Consider the following 17,985-nt stretch of genomic DNA (forward strand, 5'->3'; position numbering starts at 1 on the left):
TCAACATCTTTTCTTTGTTGTCTGTAATCAACCATCATGAACTATCATTTTTAGTTCTAAAATATACCAGATCCTTCACTGGGGAGGAATTTACAATATACTCAGTGACCCATAGTAAAAAAGGTTGAAACCTCCATGACCGACCTACATTTAAAAACAGACGATTTGTCTCCATCTAGTGCACAGATGAGCCAGCACAGCAGTCCTGCACTGTGCTCATTTCATGCAGAAAGGGATAAGCAACACCTAACATCAGGTCTCCAGACACTTGCAACAAAAATACGAGGAGATACCGTCAAATTTGTCGCTAAGTGATACTCATTGCATTTGCAGCATCCGCATGACGTCATCACTAAGCGACTTTATTTACTTCTGGTCCAGTTCGCCGCTGTCCCGCTGCAATGGAAGTAAACAGGGGTGAAGCGGAGCGCTGCATTGACATTGCAACGGCAGCGTTAACCAGCGGTTATCCGGAAAAGGCGCAGAGGTTCCTGGAGAAGGCGCAGAGACTCTTCCCGACAGAGAAGGCGCAGGGTGAGTAAAGATGGCCTAGTCGAGGAAACGGGCGCCTCGCCCCGGGTGGTGCGCAGCATCATCACCGGCCGGTCCGGCAGCATCACCTGCATCCGGGATGAGCTGTGCAGCGCACTTAGCAAAGGCCTGTGATAGCATGGGAGCTAACCGTATGTCAGTATGACTTAATATCAACATTTTGAGATAAATTAACCAAGTTTTAAAACCTGCTTTATATGAAACAGATGTAGGTCCTTTTCCATTTGACAGTCTTTCCTAGAAAGTCAGTAAATAATGAGACAGAAATAGAAGAGGGGGGGAAATCCTTGATAAGAAAGCTCCATTTACCGTCTTCATGGTTTAACTACACATTTATTGAGTGTTACATGAAAAGTTGTTTGTTTTTAACTAGTGCTGGACAATACGGCAATAATTATTCTGTGATCTATAAAATCAGTATAATATTCATTAATGGTATCATGACTAAACTTGCATTGTTCTCAAGGAAAATGCTGAGAATAATGATAGTTTTGAAGTATATCTCAACTCAAAACATACATAATTGACATAGAAAATACAAAACTTGAAGTTTTTACAATACTGCTTTTGAAATAGATCCTTATTTTAAAAAAATATACATCCGTAGATACTTAGACAAAGTGCAATAGAAGCACTACTGTAAATTTAAAGGCCTGTCTGCAGGCTTTTTACAAACCTTTCAGGTACTACGTTTTACAAAAAAGCACGCTGGTGGCAGCATCATGCTGTGGGGATGAGCCCTGGAAGGCTTGCACAGATAGACGATAAAATGAATGCAACAAAGTATAGGAAAATCCTGCAGGACAGTATTACTTAGTCTGCAGAGAGAGAACTACGGTGTGGAAGAAGATTTAATTTCCAGCAGGATAATGACCCGAAGCATATGGTGAAAGCTACACAGAAATGATTTAAAGACAAGCCGAGTCAAAGCCTGGACCTAAATCTAATAGAGGATTTGTGGCTAGACTTGAAAAGGGACGTTTATGCCCGATCCCAAAGCAACCTGACAGAGCCTGAGCAGTTTTGCAAAGAATGGAGTAAAATTGGAGTGTTCAAGTAACGGACTGAAATAATAGGACATAATATCTCTTATACCAACAAAGAAATTAAAATAAACAAAAACTAGAAGTAAAAACATGATAAAATAATGTCTAAGTAGCATTCTAAATACACTCTGTAAGTATATCTACTGATACATGTGTTTTGAATAGGTGGTTCTCAACTGGTTTAGCATCAGGACCTAATTTTTTTCCATTTTTAAATCATGATCAAATATTTTCAGTGAAATATGGGACAGCTTTAACTAGAGCTAGAACAAAATATGCTATGAAACAACAAGATGGAGACTTCTCCTTCAAAATAAAAGCATGTCATAGACTCCACTTACACATTTTTGGTTTTTTTGTTTGTTTTTTTTTGTCCCAGGCGCACATCTGTAACCCGCTTTAGGTGGCTTTGCAACCTACTTTAAGGTCCGGATCCACCAGTTGAAAACCAAGGCTCTAAATATAACAATGGATGCAAGAATAGAGACCGATAGAGACGGATATTTTTGTTGTTGTGTAGAATCCTTTTATGAGTAAATATTTCAGAGTAAATTTCAGCTATCTTTTTTTATTAATCTGCCTCAATTGTGTGGTCCAAGAAGCAGAAGAAATATAAATGCAAATGAAACGAATAAGCAGATGGGTCTCAAAAGGCACTTCTTGCTTTTCTCCCACCCCCACCCCTCCTTCTAGCCCTTTCTAACCCCTGCGCAGCTTCGGTAGAGGGCTGTCAACATGAGTCTGGTCTGCTTGACAGTCCTGAAGCCTTATGTCGCCACTGTAACAAGGCAAAATACTGCTAGTGCTGTGCTCATGGTGATTAATGCTGGTTTTGATCATAATAGGGTATAGTCTATATTATAAGATTGATTGATTAATTGAAGTAAAAAGGCAACTCAATTAAAAAGTAATAAAAGTAGATATAAAGATCATAAGATGAAATCACATCAAAAGAAATGAAAAGCTTAGAAATAATACAATGAAAACAAACATAAATGAATACAGAAAATCAGTATAAACTAAAAGGGACATTGTGAATAGGAAGGCAGAAGAGGGCTTAGTTGTCCCACTTATGTTACATGGCACCTACTGCAGGATCTGCCAGGTTGATTCTTTCAACACTGTTGTTAAATCCCTTCTAGCACTTCTGGAGCTAATAGCAAAGAATGGATTCACACCTCGACAAGGCGGTTACTCAGACTTCAACGGGGTCCCAGGGCCTAGACAGCGACAGCCAGCCAGTGAGAACACCAGACCTGAAGAGAAGCCTTCGGAAACGTCAAAACCTTACACAGCAGATCAGCTAGAGGCAGTACGAGGGTAAGGCAGTAACCATGCAAGCGTTGATTTTTTTTTTAAATAAAACAACTCATATTTGACAGATTTTCTACCTGTCTAGCAACAATAAGAATCACATGTGCCCTACACAGGATTAAACAATGCAAAGACTTCTATGAAATTCTGGGGGTCCAGGCAGACGCCTCTGAGGATGAACTCAAAAGATCGTACAGAAAACTCGCTCTGAAATTCCACCCGGACAAAAATCATGCTCCAGGGGCTACAGAGGCTTTTAAAGGTGACTGACATGAGCTCTCAATCAGAAATGACACTGGCTGTGATCATGGTTGCAGAAGTTGTTTTTATTATTTTGTTGCTCAAACATCATAATTTCTCATTCCTGACAGCAATTGGGAATGCATATGCTGTTCTGAGCAATGCCAACAAAAGACGACAATACGACCAGTGCAGAGAGGAGCGGAGAAATCCTTCTGGATACAGCCCTGAGAATGAGAACTTTGAGCCAGATATTTCCCCTGAAGACCTCTTTAATATGTTTTTTGGAGGAGGATATCCGACAAGTCAGTGTCACTATTTATGTTTTTATGCCTGCCCTATGGGATAGTGTTGTCATTGTAATGTTTGTTTGCTTCATTAATCTAGGTAATGCTAATGTGTATCCCAACGGGCGGATGCGCTACCCGAGGCGGGAGAGAAGAGAGAGGCAGCGAGATGTAAGTTTGATATTATTTTTAGAGCTCTTGCAGACTGCAGAAGTGCAAATGATGTAGTGTAATTATTGAACAGCAGGGGGAGATGTTGAGTCCTGAAATTACTCATGTTTTGGGATGCATTCATGAGCAATCAAGCATCTTTCCTTTGCAGGGAGGCCTTGCTCTCTTTGTGCAGATCATGCCCATCCTCATCCTGGTTATTGTGTCGGCTCTCAGTCAGATCATGGTCAACAGCCCCCCCTACAGCCTCAGCTTCAGACCGTAAGTGTGACCCCTGTTCTGAACTTCTTCCCACATTAAGGGCCATTGATTTCTTTGATTTTTAGGTCACTCTGTCTTTGACACAAGCTTAGCCTCTGCAATCTTTGCAGTTATGAAGACATTATACTGACATTTCAGTTCTTTCTTTAATCTTGGAGCTCAGCTTCAGTGATCTCACCTCACATTTGTTTTTGCAATGACTGCTGGCTCCGTGCCCCCTCTCCATATTGCCTGCTTTTTTGTGTTTCAGGCACACTTGTGTACTTTCTGGCCCATCTGTGAGGCACAATCACACACAATAAGTCATGTTTACAGAGACAGATGGTGCCAGATCTGTCATCCTCCCATATGATACCTCTCTTATCTCCTTACAGGTCAGCAGGTTACACCCAGAAGAGGCTGACAGAGAACCTGAAGGTGCCATATTATGTCGGGGAGCAGCTCTCCAAAGAGTTGACTGGAGGGAATTTGAAGAATCTGGAGCGGACAGTGGAGGATGATTATATTTCCAACTTACGCAACAACTGCTGGAAGGAGAAACAACAAAGTAAGGGGAATAATTTGTTTGTTTTCAGAGTTAAGTCCAAGTACTGGAAGATGTTTGTGCTGTTTTAAGTACTGGAAGAATCAGAGATTTATAGATGTTTCATGAATTGTTTCTGTTTCCTGCAGAAGAGGGCATGCTTTACAGAGCTCGCTATTTTGGAGACACAGATCTGTATCAAAGAGCTCAGAGGGCTCGCACACCGAGCTGCGCCAAGCTGTCTGAGATCACAGCTTCGTTACACGGATGAGGCTGCTTTCGTAAAAAATGCAAGTTGTACAGAGATATTTTTATAGAAGCTCTAAGAAGACATGCATCCATACACTGTATTTACCATTTTCCTCCACTAAAACAAGTAATTTTTCAATTTTCTCAGTATTTCAACAGGAGATGTGACAATACCTCGCAATACAATACAAATGAAATACATAATAATTGTTTAACAATGATATATTTGAATTTTAACCAACAGATGGCACTGTCTAGTTTTAGCTTCCTGCATTAGCTAAAGCTTTAGCACTAAGTGGCTTCACATTTTACCTAAAAGAAAGGTTTTAGTATTAACTGTATAACCTCAAATAAAAAGGGAAAGAAAACGCTTGCATATTTATTGTCAGAATAATCATTTGTATTAATAAATTAACTTTAATCTCACTTATTGCTTTTACTCTGCTACATTGGAAAGACCTATATAATTTATCTACTCCTCTACATATCTGTGAATGTTGTGCTTCTTCCAATTTTTGCTCTGAAGCCAGTTGATGAATTTTCTTTCCTTGCCTAAAATCCGATCCAAAAGATGCTAAACTTTGTTTGTGTGCTTCTGCCTATGATATGTACAGAAATGTTCCCTTATTCTGTGTGTATTGCAAGCGGTGTTTTCACTGTCTAAAGCATGCTGAGATACATAACAATGCAGAACAAGTGCCTCTTTTAAGGTGCCTTGTACCTAATGAAATGGCTTAGTCATACTTTATGAAATTAAAAAGTTTTATTTTTTTCTTTATTAGTTTGAATCAGGGCTGCCAAGATTAACTGCATTTATTGTGATTAACTATGATGACAATTACTGTAGTGCACAATTTTTTTAATCCTGATTAATTGCAGGCTTTATCTGTGCTTTTCAAAACTTGCTAAAGGTAGGTCAGCGTCTCCCTGCAGCCACAGTGATGTAAACTAAGGCCGCCACTGCTCCTTAATGTCTCATTTTACATAAAAAAAAAACCTCACAGACAGCTCAGTGGAAAAGTCAAAAGTCATGTGTACAATTTGTAGTCAAACATTTACCTTTTTACTGTTCACTTATTTCCTTTTCAGTCCATAAAAAATATCTTTTTCTGTGGTGAAGTTCATATTAAAGTCTTAAATGTACTTATAAAAGCAGGCCTATATCCAAACTGGAAGTCTCTTATCCTTAGTTTTAAAATCCAAAATTAAACAAACTAGCTTTAAATGCAAAAAAGTGGAAATTTGAAAATACTATAAATAGGATGCAATTTATCGTGATTAACTACGGAAATCCTGGGCTTAATCACAATAAAAAATGTTAATCTTCTGACAGCCCTAGTCTGAATTCTTACATATTTTTAACAGCAAGTACTCCAGGGGGGCTGTGTTCATAAATATCCCCACACACAGAGTTTCTCCTAGGGAAAAGAATCTGAGAAAATTCTCAGAATCAGGGGTCCTTGTTCTGAAACTTTCTGAGAACCCTCTCACAGAGATCTTATCGTAGCTTGAAAATCCCAGTTAGGATTCCTAGTTTAAAAGTGATTTAGGAACATTCTTAGATCAACTGTGAGCAAGCAAGAACAGAAACCCTCATCTTTATGAATGCTGTTTTTCCTCTGCTTGAGAAACGTTTCAGTGTCTTAAAATTCCTCTTCCCTATTAGTGATTTTTCACCTTAGTAGTAACTTGTTATTACAAGAATCCAGGCTTCACTTTAAGGGGAAATTTTCAGAAAAGGTAACGATTCTAAGAATTTTCTTAGAATGTTCTCACAAGGAGCAACTTTTTGAACTTGAAAAACTTCATAAACATGGTCCATGATGTTTTCAAAGAATTCCCATCAGAGATAAGACTAGATCCTCGTAAAGATAAAAGCAAAGTCACAAAGCATCTCTGCCTCTAAGAGAGCTCCAAAGATTAAAAAAAAAAAAAAAAAACTGCTAAGAATTGGGAGGGGGGCTTTAAGAGGCTTAAGGGTTCCTCAGACAGAAAGATGGGTGATCACAGCTGAAGCTCTGTAACAGCCTCATACTTGAATTATTTACATTAACAACTACATTTCCAGCTTGTTAAATAAACACAAGCAAATAAATCTAAGAGAATTCGTAAAGAGAAGGTTGACTTAACAGATTTATACTATTAATGCTGAGAGAATTTCAGCTCACCTTGGACTTTCCTCTGGAAAGTCAGACATGCGTGATGATCCCTCTAAACATCTCAGGTGCATCCAGTTGCTGATTAAAGGCTCTTTACATAATGATCCTTCCCCTGTGTAGGGGTGTGTGTTTTGAAACATTTTGTAGGTTTTACACTTTCAAAGTATGACTGAGATTGGAGCTCCTCTATTGAATTGTTTAAAAAATTATTCATACTTAAACTCAAGTGTTATTTTTCTGACAGCTCTCGCTTGTATTACAGTAATATTTGACTAGAAGTGTTTACACTTTCACCTAAGTAATCAATTTGTCTGCTTTTCCCACTATTGATAATAAACATATCATAGTGGGAGTTGAGTGTAGTGTCACATTTCCAATCTTGATTCGTGTACAGTGCTGGGCATAACTTTTAGGCATGTTTGGGCCAGAAACTGAGGCTGCATTAAGGCATGGATGTGGCGGGCAAACCGTCTGGGGCCACCATCTGGCATGAAGGAGGACTGACACAACCCAGTTTGTGCCCTGGGTGTCCTTGCACATTACCGGGAGACATGGGAAAATAGTCCATTGAAAAAAATGGCAAAGTCTACAACTTAAGGGTGGTGTACACGGTCAATGTGGCGAGCAAGCATGGCCTAGGGTAGGTAGCAGGTAGAAGAGTCCCTCGTTGTGCTGTGGATTTTCCAGGAGCCAAAAAAATGCTGGTAGACTCCAGGTTTATCACCAGAGGTTAAAAAAGGCCCAAACAAAGAAATGCTGTTGAGTTTGACCTTGGCTGCAGAAGTGAAAGATGTGTGTATCAAAATTTGTCATGCTTGACTATGCCCCCCTGCCCTCCCTCTCCAGCCCCGGGTTGTGTCACATGAATCCTTAGTGCCCTACATGCCTAAAACTTATGCAGACTTTACCTCAGATTTCCAGAGTTTCAAAAGCTCAAATCGAGTGTAAAAGATGTGTACTGAAAAAACATGCTTATACTTTCTAGGTAATCTGATAAATTAATTTGTTGTCATGTAAAACCAGCGTTGTTACCACAAGACAGAGAGAAAAATAAACAGATCTCAAGAAAATAACAGATATAAGGCATTATCATAGGTAATAGGAGTTGTTAGAAAAATGGATGCATGTCCACAAAGGGCCTCTGTAATTTTTCTTACTTTTGAGTGCATTTTTTGTGATCACCTAGAGGTTTTGTCTTATTTCTTGATGTCTGTTTTTTTCTCTTGTTTCAGATGTCCAGGATTAACACTAAAGATAGTTGGCTGTAAATACATGAGCTTTAATATCTGAAAAATGAAGACGAATCAACAAGCAACGTGAACAAACCAGCACCAGTCTGCTTCAAATCTATCACAGGAACTGGGTGAAACCATTTCTGTGGAACTTAAGTCTGTGAAATTAAAATATAAACTTATTTTAGCATTTTAAAAAGAAAAATAGCTTGTCCTCCTGACAAAAACTGGGTACGGATGATCTCCGAGCCCCGGTTAAACCTGAGAGCCATGATGAAGAAGGCTGAGGCCTCTTCATAGTTTTTGTGTGAATGCGGCAAGAAACCAGAGCATAGATGTAGTCGTACGGATGTTATTGATGTAGCAGCTGATTAGTTACCACAGCCAATGCTTCCTCTTTCTTTCCACGCAGTCATATCAGCAGGGGACGCAGTTTGAGGGAGATTTGCTGTTTTTGCTTTAAATGCACATTCTGAAACTATGCAGGAATAATGTGAAACCTCTTACGAATATACACTCATGTCTAGGTTTTATCACACTTGAACACCTTATTTGTCTTCTGCTGCTGTGCGAGAGAAAAACGTAGGAAATGTCCCTTTACACTTTGCCTCTTTAAACTGTATTAAGTATAGAATTGCATAGTGTATATTTATGGCATTTCCTTATAAAAAGCCACACGATTAATAGGTATAGTAGCCCACTGAGTGTGGAGTTTTGCAGCTAAATGTTTCTGATGAATGACTGTTGCAAAAAGCATTTTTGCCACACTTTATGTCTATAGATTGCTATTTATTTTAAGTGTTATTTATGAAAGAAATGTATCAACAGACTAAGAAAATAATACAACCCTTGCTCACTTTTTTCCACCCTGTTTTTACTCCCCTGATGAAAATAAAATATGAATGCTCAAACGTGTTGGACGTGACTCATTGCTCCGAGCAGAACGAGCACAGAATGCAGAGACAAAAGCTGAGTCAGCACACTGGGCACGTAGAAAGTCCGCCGGCTGGCTTTAACTAGGAATGAGAACTAGAAACATGACCCTCTGCATGTTCACGTTTGGGAGGACGTGCAACATGTGCTAGTTTGGAACTGCAGTGTCACAGTCTTCTACCGCAAATGTTCTCGGCTGTTTTTGGCAGATGTTGCAGCACCGCTTTCTATTTTTGCCTCACCACAGTATTTTTTTTCTGTGCATGTTTTTAAATGTGTTAGTTTGCAGGATAGAGCTGATCATAGCTGGTTCTTGTGTATTTTCAGCTGATAAAGATAGTTTGTTTAAGAAGTCTATGCTACTGTTTAAGAAGTGAGACAGCTTTACAGATGTGGGTTTATGATTAGCAAAACTGAACACTTGAATTTTAAAGGTTTTTTTTTCACATATTTATCTAATCCTGTGGATATGTAAAACTATGACTGGATGAAACAGACCTGGCAAGTTTTGAAAGAAATCAACTAAAACAGGAGCTGTAGAAAAAAATAATTTATTTGCATCATGAAAGTACAAAAACAGTGCAATGATATGAGTATTTGAATGTCAAATAAATAAGGCTGAATGCGAACAGGTCCACACAGATACAAGATAAAGTTTGAAATATTTAGCTGCAGCTTGCACATAAACTGCACAAGGCAAGCAGTGGTACGTCTTTGCTCTTAAAGTAAAGCAGTCACTTAGGTCCCTAATAGTATGGTTGGAGTACAATTCATCAACTGGTAAACGTTACAATTAATTGCCACTTACAAAAACAAAAAAAAAACACAATGGTCTTTAATGAATATAACCATATAGCTAGCTGCCTTTCATATTGTTTCAATAGAAACTGAGGTACGCACTTTAATGCTTGCAAAATGCCTATTTAGCTGATACATCAGGATGGTAACGCATTAGAAAATCCAACCACCAGTGTGGAGTGGGTGCTGAAGCAACACCTGCTTCAGGTACCTTCATCTCCCTTACAATAGGAACAATAGGCTGTACCGTAACATAGTCCATCCTCTCTCTTCAGAAGGCATCATATACGTGTAGTTACAGTAATAAGGCTCTTCTGTGAGCTCATTTAAAAGGCATAGATAATATTTAACATTCCTCAATAAGCAGTTCTTCTGAACAATACAGTTTCTTCTTTATCACACGAAAACCAGTGCTAAGCTTGATCTCTTGTCTCACTACTGGAGTGGAAGGAGACTTTGTGCTAAAAAGTCCTTGGATTTTTGGCCACAGTCCACCAGACTCCAGCCTTAACACCAGAGTCAGCTGAAAGGTGGGGACAAGGTAAGGGTCCACAGACAGCTCCCCCATGCTCTCACAGAAGGCCCCCTGCTCCACACACAGGTCGATGAGAGCCCCTCTTAAGCCGCACGGCTCGCTAGCTGCCAAGTGAAGGAGCTCCTGTCCGATATGCTCAAGAAGTTTCTCAGGAATAAGTAGTTTTGTGCATCGTAAGGCGCAGTCTGAGTCTTTGGCTTCTCTCAGGCTTCGTGCAATAAGATCCACTACTTCTTTGAGGATGGTCTCCTCCATTGGATCGTAGAACAGGTCTTCGTTGCAAGGTGACAGGTCACTGGAGTCATCTGAGCCTGTTGAAAAGACAATGAGTTACATTTAGAACCATGCATAAAGGAGAAGTCTAGTGTATCTCTAAATAAAGGATTAATAATTGTGTGTAGGGCTGCTTACCTGACTCTGAGAGATCACTCCTGCTGCCATTGTTAGATCCAGACTCTATACTACTGCTATTGCCGGATGTGCTGAAATCTGTAAATCTTTGCACTAGTTTGCCCCAGGACATCCTCCTTGGACTACTGTCCACTGGGGAAGGAGGTGAGCTGATATCAGTGGTAGAAGAGAGAGCAGGCATGGTTGTCTTCTTTGCTGTATTCAACAGTAGTAGTATCTCCTGTGGTCTTCTGTTTATGAGAAGAGTAAAAACACTAATAAGCTTTCAAACACGAAATAAAACATTGTTTTTAGTAGGTAATTAACTCATAATTACTTGGTAATAAGCATTAAAAATACAGCTTACTCGGGAATAAACAAACTGTAAAGTCATGAGCAAGAGAAGCTTTGTTTCAAGGTTGCTAGCAGCCCTGAAACTGTTCAAAATAGCAGCAATGATACAAAAAAATACAATACTATCGCAGTACTTACGGTGTTATAGGAGGCGACGTCGTTTAAGTCCGTTGTCGAGTGTTTTAAATAGTTATTTTCTTTCTCATTGTCTGCAAAAACAACTATCCAGAAACTTCTATTCACGACGCTTCTAACGTCTCTCACCAGCTGCCAAGCTCTGCGGTTTGTCCTGCAACAATGTTTATATAGGGGCTGTTAAGCCACACCCTCCCCTCTTCAGCCAACCAATCAAAAAGAGAGGCACGCCATCTGCGCTGTATCTTGCCTGGTAACATGCCAGCAGTGGAGACAAACAGGAGGAGGAGGAGAAGGGGGGTTGGGGTGATGAATAGCAGACCCCAGTGTTATGGAAATGTACAGAGACTTGCCTGGACTTGCAGTGGTCATATGTTATTTCTTTGTTTTGTGTTTTTCATGAGCATACATATTTATCTTAACTGTATAAGCATCCAGAGTGTATTGCTAGCATGGAAGTCCGGCAGCATGTCTATGCAGGCTTAGCTCTGCTGGCTCAGTGTTGCAGTGCACAATTACGTCACCTGTTTTGCTCAAGCATTACATCAGAATTTTTCATCTGGCACACAGAGAGGCAAACATCAAAGTCATCAACACCATCAGGAGCGAAAAAACAACTCTGGATGCATGACAAAATACAAAAAATGATATTAAATGTTTATATTTTTACAGCACATTTGGCCTGAAATTGAAAAAATGCATGATAATGTGGATGCACTGCAAAGTAGCAAACAAACAATTATTGTATTAAGGCTTTGAAGTATTGGATATGGTCATAAAATGTAATGTGGTGCTTTAAAATTGCCTTAAGGCATACAAAATTGCCTATGAATGCTTTCAAGGCAGTTACTTTTATACTCAGTAGCCTGTGGTGAACCAGATGTAAAACACAAATATGGCAATAAAACATAAAAGTGGCATAACAAGGCAGAAAAATGCTGTTGCCATGGGTCATACTGTACATGGCATACTCCATGTTTGTTTAAAAAACTTTCTGGAAAGTAGCCAAATATGCACTGTGTTAATACACGTGAGTGGGACAGCCTGTACTTTATATCTGGAAATGAAAGACATAAACACGTGTCGCAAGCACAGCACGTACTGAGGAGGATGTTATGAATGAAGAGTCGTCTGCAGAAAGTTTTGAGGGGGGAGTTATGCTCCCCTTTTTTTAAATGCAAAGAATGTGGACTGAGCTTGAAGGTTTCAGTAGCTCATGTGAAAAAACACTTATTAACTTTTAAGAACTTTGAGCAAACATCTTGTACAGCCAATTCCTAGAAAGTATGCAGTGAAAGCACTTTTGACCTCCTAAAAAGGGACATATAAGCTCTGGCTAGGGGTGTGTCTTATTGTGTCCAGGGCCGTCCTTAGGCATTTATGCACAGAACAGTACATTCTGTACAGTCCCACCCCTCATTTGTTTGAAAACATTCAGCCACTGAGCAAAACATCAGAGATCTGCCTGATTCCTTGCTGTAAACAGAGACGTGACAGTCACAATCAGATAAGTGAGCAGATGAAACCGTGGAAGGACGAAGGATGACAGTTAAAGTCAAGACAACCCAAAGGAAACAAACCCCACTGAGCCAAGGAATGTCCGAGTATGACTTTATTTTTTTTTATTTACAAGCTCCCTTTGTGATGCTGGAGCGAGCAGCGATGAGGACTCACAGAGAGAGGAGAGACTGAGCAGGCAGCAGGTTTTCAGAGTTACAAAGCAGCCATGTGGAAACACAATGCCTCACTTGAAGGGATTTATTACTTTACCAAAGATGTTTTCTCTCCTTAGCCATGAGACTGAGAGCAGATTTGACTGTAAAAACAACTTTGCAAGTCTAAGCCATATGAAAACATTCACAAGAACTTGTGAAAAAACTTTGAAGTGTTTATTTCTTATTATATAACTCAAAGCTGTTTGTTTTTAAAATGAAAACCATGCTCATAAAAGTTAAGAGATCTCACATTCAGTATCTCTGGATAATATTTCACAAATAAGATATAGAATAAAACCACAAAGGAACATATCTATGAAAACAAATAAACAAGCCAAATAGAAGGGGATGGTTTATCAACCAAAGGCACATGGATCTCTGCATTCAGGATGGTGTAAAACCTAAGAGCTGTTCAATCGGTTTATACCGCCACTCGTCTGCTTCCAGCTCTTCCACTAAGCTTGCAAGTTTCTCCATCCGGGACACTTGTTGATCTGGAAAAAGGAACACAATTGATGCTCTGTTAGAGTTTAAGATTTTCATGGATCATACAAAACAAACAACATTAAAATTTACTTTGCATGTACAGTAACTGGCTTACCGTGTTTAACCTGTTTGAGTGTAGAGGCAACTTGGTAGCTGAATACAGACTCGCATAAAAATCTGTCTGAGCCATCTAGAAAGAAAGAAGTTGTAGAACCATGGTGAAGATTTCTTTGAAAAACACAGAAATTAACTTTTATGTTCACAAGATCAACATAAAATATAGTAATACTGCTCCTGAAAGGTGCTTCAGGTTGAATGTTATTCAGGTTTCAGCATTATGTAAATATGACCTTCACAGTGTTGAAGTAAATGCAGCCAGACCTTCAGCATCATCATGGTCCTATTCATCACTTTGCTAACCTTGCAGTGCTCTGTGTTTTTATGCAAACTAACCACAATAATTAGAGCATTTTCAACTAACACAAAGAGTGAAAGTAAAGAGCCTGGTGGCCTTGGTCCCTCACATAAACCTCACAGACAGAGGAAGTTAAATGCTGTATAATGAAGAGGGTGAGCAATTTTCTGACTGGGAAGAATTTATTGAAGTTAAATGAGATGTCTCAAACTACCATGTACAAAAACTTGTAGTACAGTTACCACTACTTCAACTTATTATAATATTTATGAAATATTTAAGCCTGTTTGGGATGTCATAATTTGCCAAATCTAGTCATGATCACAGTCAGTGCTGGCTGTATTTTAAAAGCAAGTGTAGTCATTTACTTTAGACTTTTTTTTGGACTCTGTGATCTTTATCCCCCCCTGCTTTAATCTGAGACTGAAAAGTTTTACTCCTAAAATCCACAGCAGCTGTTTAAATCTATATCTGTCCGTACTATGGTTTTGCTCTGTCCGGGGGCCATACCCTCGCCAGCAGGTCAGTTTCTAAAGTGAAGCCCAGAACAGCTGGATTTGTGAGATCACAAGATCGCATGGTAATAAGGAAAACAAAATACAAACAACAGGCTACTTTGCCTTCTTGAGGTTGATTTGCTGTTCACTTGGTGCCTGTTTTGACATAATGATGATATACTGATGGGAGACGGTCTCTACAGTTATTGTTAATGGGGTTTTATATTTAAATTGAACTTGTGTTTTGTGCAGTCTGTCTGACTAACTGTCTGGGTCAACATGACCGATCACAGCACATGCTACAAAAAAAAAAAAACATTGACTAGAGAGGGAGCAGTTAGCCCTTGAGTGCAGCACACATAGATTCAATGGAAACTGAGGCTAAAGACCTTTGCAAATTTGGTCCACTTTAGTCACCAAAATTGCAGCATGTGTAAAAAGACAGCATATATAAGCCCAACGTCTGTCTTCATAATGTTGTAATGAGCATTTCTTGATCATGCAATGTCAAACTAGAGAACACTTAATGGCTAGGTTTGCACAGATGCATCTGTTTCTGCCCTTTTACAGTAAGTACTTGAGTGATCACACAAGGGTTGGAAATGTATTTTTTTGCCTACCTGCCACTTTGGCTGGTGGATTCAAAAATCTATCAGCCACTTTATTTTGACAAGCAGCAAAATGTAATAAGGTAAAAGATAAAAATCAAGAATTACAATATTTAGTACTATAGTATAATATTCAAGATCTTGTTTCTCAATCAAGATTAGTAGATTGAAAGAAAGTTGGTGCACCAATCATCCACACTGTTGCTCATTTCAAACCGTGTTTTTTGAAAGGTTCTCGTTCATGCAAAGGTTTGCTGAGAGACGTATGGGGGCAATGTAAATTCATGCAGCATTCTCCTTCATCTTGAGCGTCAGACATAAGATATAAATACTTTGTGCACAATTTTTACAATTTAACACTGGAATTCAGGCCTTGTTTAACTATCCTGGACTTACAATGAGTGAAACATTGGTTTAGAGACAGCTTTAGCAGGTGAACAAGTCGCAGCACTACTCATATGATACTGAGTCAAACCATCCCAGCACACAGCCATCAGTAAACATTTGACAGCAGCTCTGACACAGGGAGGGGGAGGCAGGGTTCTTCAGTCAGTTAGTGATTAGTTCTTCTCAGTTCTGCTCATAAAGTCGGTAGAAACAAAAAACAACAAAAAAGGGACTTCGTTCATTTATGCCGTTTACTGTCACAAAATCACATTACTTTTATTTACGTGCTCTGTTGACCGGTAGGTTGAGCAAATTCACTTGATACTGCTCAAAAGTAACCGCATTTAACTGGTGGTGGGTGCTAATTTCAGGTGTGCTCATCTGATCTAAACAGTTGAACTATTAAACTATGTTAACTCACTGGACTAGTGTGTCACAAAAGTACTGAGTTTATGAAATAACAGTGACTCAGACAAAATCAGAGAGGGGTCTGAGGGTCCTCCTCTAGGAAATTTACAACATGGAATACTGAATTCCCTCAATTATGGTGAATATTCATGCAACAATCAGCGGGGGGAAGATGAAGAAAATTGTCTTGGGTTGGCTATAAAACAGCTGGATAAAGGGAAGGTATGTCTTACTCAAAGTGCCTGCTAAAATCTAAGACCTCCCTCAGTATAAAAAAAGACAAAATCAGACTTTTTAGGACTTTTATGGCCTTAAATTTCAAATGTGCAATTTAAGACTATTTAAAACTTTTCAGGAATCATTAGGAATCCTGTTTGTAGAACCTGCAGCTGCATTGTTTGAAAACATACTGATTTATGTCCACCTTTCACAGAGGCAAAATTTAAAAATATTCAGTCTACTTCACAAAAATGTCAATTTAGCATAAAAGGTAAGGAAATTTGTGATTGGTAGATTTTTTTTCTTTGTTGTAAACGTGCCCCTTGGCATTAAGTCCTATACCGTTGGTTAATTTCACTTTCAAATGGTGTCACATTTGTAAGGAACGTGCATTTTTGGGCTGAGCAACAGAGCTGAGTATGTGGGTAGCATCTTTGAATATTTGCCACATCCTCTCAGCCGATGCCAAACTGTTTATTTTGCTGTTGTTATCGACTCTTGTTCTAAGCCTCTAACAGCCCCCGGTGCTGACAATCAGGTGCCTAAATCGCATCTGTTATGTTCAACACTGAGTCCAGATTCTGCCTACAGCAGATGGATTGTAAGGTCAAAGTGTAGAGAAGACGATTAATGACTGCTGCATCGATAGAATAACATCTTTTGGTGGAGGCAGTGAGATGGTGTGGGGCAGCAACTCCCTCATTGGAAAAACGAGACTTGGAGAGTGGAGAGGATGAATGGCCCGCCAGCAGTCCTGACCTCAACCCCACTGAACACTTGTGGGATCAACTTGGGTGTGCTGTTTGCACCCGAGTAGCCAAAATGTTCCTTACCAATGTGGCGCCATTTAAAAGGGAAATAAACATGCTTTGGACGGTATAAGATTCATTGCCAAGAAGCATTGTAACAACAAAGAAATAATCTATAAAACACAAATTTACTTTCTTTTGTGCTAGGTTTTGATATTTTGACTGCTTCCCAAATGACTGGAAAAAGGGAAACCCAAACTTAAATTCTGTGTGAAACTGGAAAATCCCAAATCCATTGTTACATAAGAAACTAAAGAATCTAACAACAAACAAACAATAGGTTTAATTCACTCTTGTGTGCATGTATCTGATTTGCTGTCATTACACCATCAATAATCCTTTGCTTTTCTTAAAGAAGAGACAGTGAGGAACCTGTATATTTCTTAAATATCTGCAAAGATGTCCAGATTTCTTAAATATAACCTTTCTGAACAAAAACTTCAGCAAACACGCTACAAATTTTAGCGAAAACAATGAAGGTTTAAAAGGAATAAGCTGCCTGTGGGGGAGGTAGCTACAATGCCAGTGTTTTCAGTGTACATGATGCTTACAAGAAAATCTCTCGTTTTTTGTACATGATGTAATAGACAGCTTTAGTCAGACGCCTTTGAGTAAAAACTCACCTTCCATCATTTCACCAGCACCTTTAGGATATGTGTACAGGACTTTCCTTGGAGGAATGAGCTCTGAAGCACTGAATCCAGAGCCTGTCACCGAGCTGCCGCTAACACCTCCCGCCGAGGAGGATGAAGAAGACGCAGCCATTGATGCAGGAAACTTTAAAAACACACAAAAAAGAAATTACTCAAACAGTTAATGCTTTAAAACCGAGTAACACGCGTTGCTACAGTTTGGCAGACAACCATCAGAAACCCAGCACTCGAAAGCTGACATTAGTAGGTTTTGATACCCTAGCTTTAAAGTACACTTAAAGGAAGCTACCAACTGCCACAACTATGCTAGGTGGTTAGCAAGAAAGCTAACTATGATTCTGACCACAATGTAGACTACAAACGCGTACCCTAAATGGGAATACACGCACCACTGAAATAATGAAGTGTAATGTAAACATGTAATTTACCGTCCGTGCCAAATAAATCCGACTTTCAATCCGCGCAGTTATCTCTGTTGTTTAGATGTCTTCACAGTAGTGTTACGACAAAAGGAGGCGCTTTACGTTTATAGCATTAGAGCTGTTGAAACAGATTTAAAAGTATGTGGATGGATCGCTACGACGAGTTTTAATTGAGTGACCGGTCATT

The 17,985-nt window shown here is 39.3% G+C and overlaps 3 protein-coding genes across 3 annotated transcripts; 1 reads left to right on the forward strand and 2 right to left on the reverse strand.

Moving 5' to 3' along the window:
- The first annotated feature begins 245 nt into the window (after positions 1 to 245).
- dnajb12b (DnaJ heat shock protein family (Hsp40) member B12b) lies at positions 246 to 8,945 on the forward strand. The gene is made up of 9 exons (XM_041815948.1): positions 246 to 534; positions 2,741 to 2,918; positions 3,029 to 3,174; positions 3,284 to 3,457; positions 3,540 to 3,610; positions 3,762 to 3,871; positions 4,246 to 4,418; positions 4,544 to 4,684; positions 8,035 to 8,945. The coding sequence occupies exons 1-8, from the start codon at positions 402 to 404 to the stop codon at positions 4,663 to 4,665; spliced, it is 1,107 nt and encodes a 368-aa protein (XP_041671882.1). The 5' UTR covers positions 246 to 401; the 3' UTR covers positions 4,666 to 4,684; positions 8,035 to 8,945.
- A 557-nt stretch (positions 8,946 to 9,502) lies between these two features.
- ddit4 (DNA-damage-inducible transcript 4) lies at positions 9,503 to 11,334 on the reverse strand. The gene is made up of 3 exons (XM_041815015.1): positions 11,183 to 11,334; positions 10,712 to 10,941; positions 9,503 to 10,611 (listed from the first exon to the last, which is right to left on the reverse strand). Exons 2-3 carry the CDS (start codon positions 10,890 to 10,892, stop codon positions 10,112 to 10,114), a joined length of 681 nt encoding a protein of 226 aa, XP_041670949.1. The 5' UTR covers positions 10,893 to 10,941; positions 11,183 to 11,334; the 3' UTR covers positions 9,503 to 10,111.
- Positions 11,335 to 12,778: 1,444 nt separating this feature from the next.
- On the reverse strand, positions 12,779 to 17,940 carry anapc16 (anaphase promoting complex subunit 16). The gene is made up of 4 exons (XM_041815523.1): positions 17,805 to 17,940; positions 17,347 to 17,500; positions 13,496 to 13,570; positions 12,779 to 13,388 (listed from the first exon to the last, which is right to left on the reverse strand). Exons 2-4 carry the CDS (start codon positions 17,486 to 17,488, stop codon positions 13,279 to 13,281), a joined length of 327 nt encoding a protein of 108 aa, XP_041671457.1. The 5' UTR covers positions 17,489 to 17,500; positions 17,805 to 17,940; the 3' UTR covers positions 12,779 to 13,278.
- Between the last annotated feature and the right edge of the window lie 45 nt (positions 17,941 to 17,985).

This window comes from Cheilinus undulatus, linkage group 20 (genome assembly GCF_018320785.1).
Source record: "Cheilinus undulatus linkage group 20, ASM1832078v1, whole genome shotgun sequence".
Classification (NCBI taxonomy): Eukaryota; Metazoa; Chordata; class Actinopteri; order Labriformes; family Labridae; genus Cheilinus; species Cheilinus undulatus.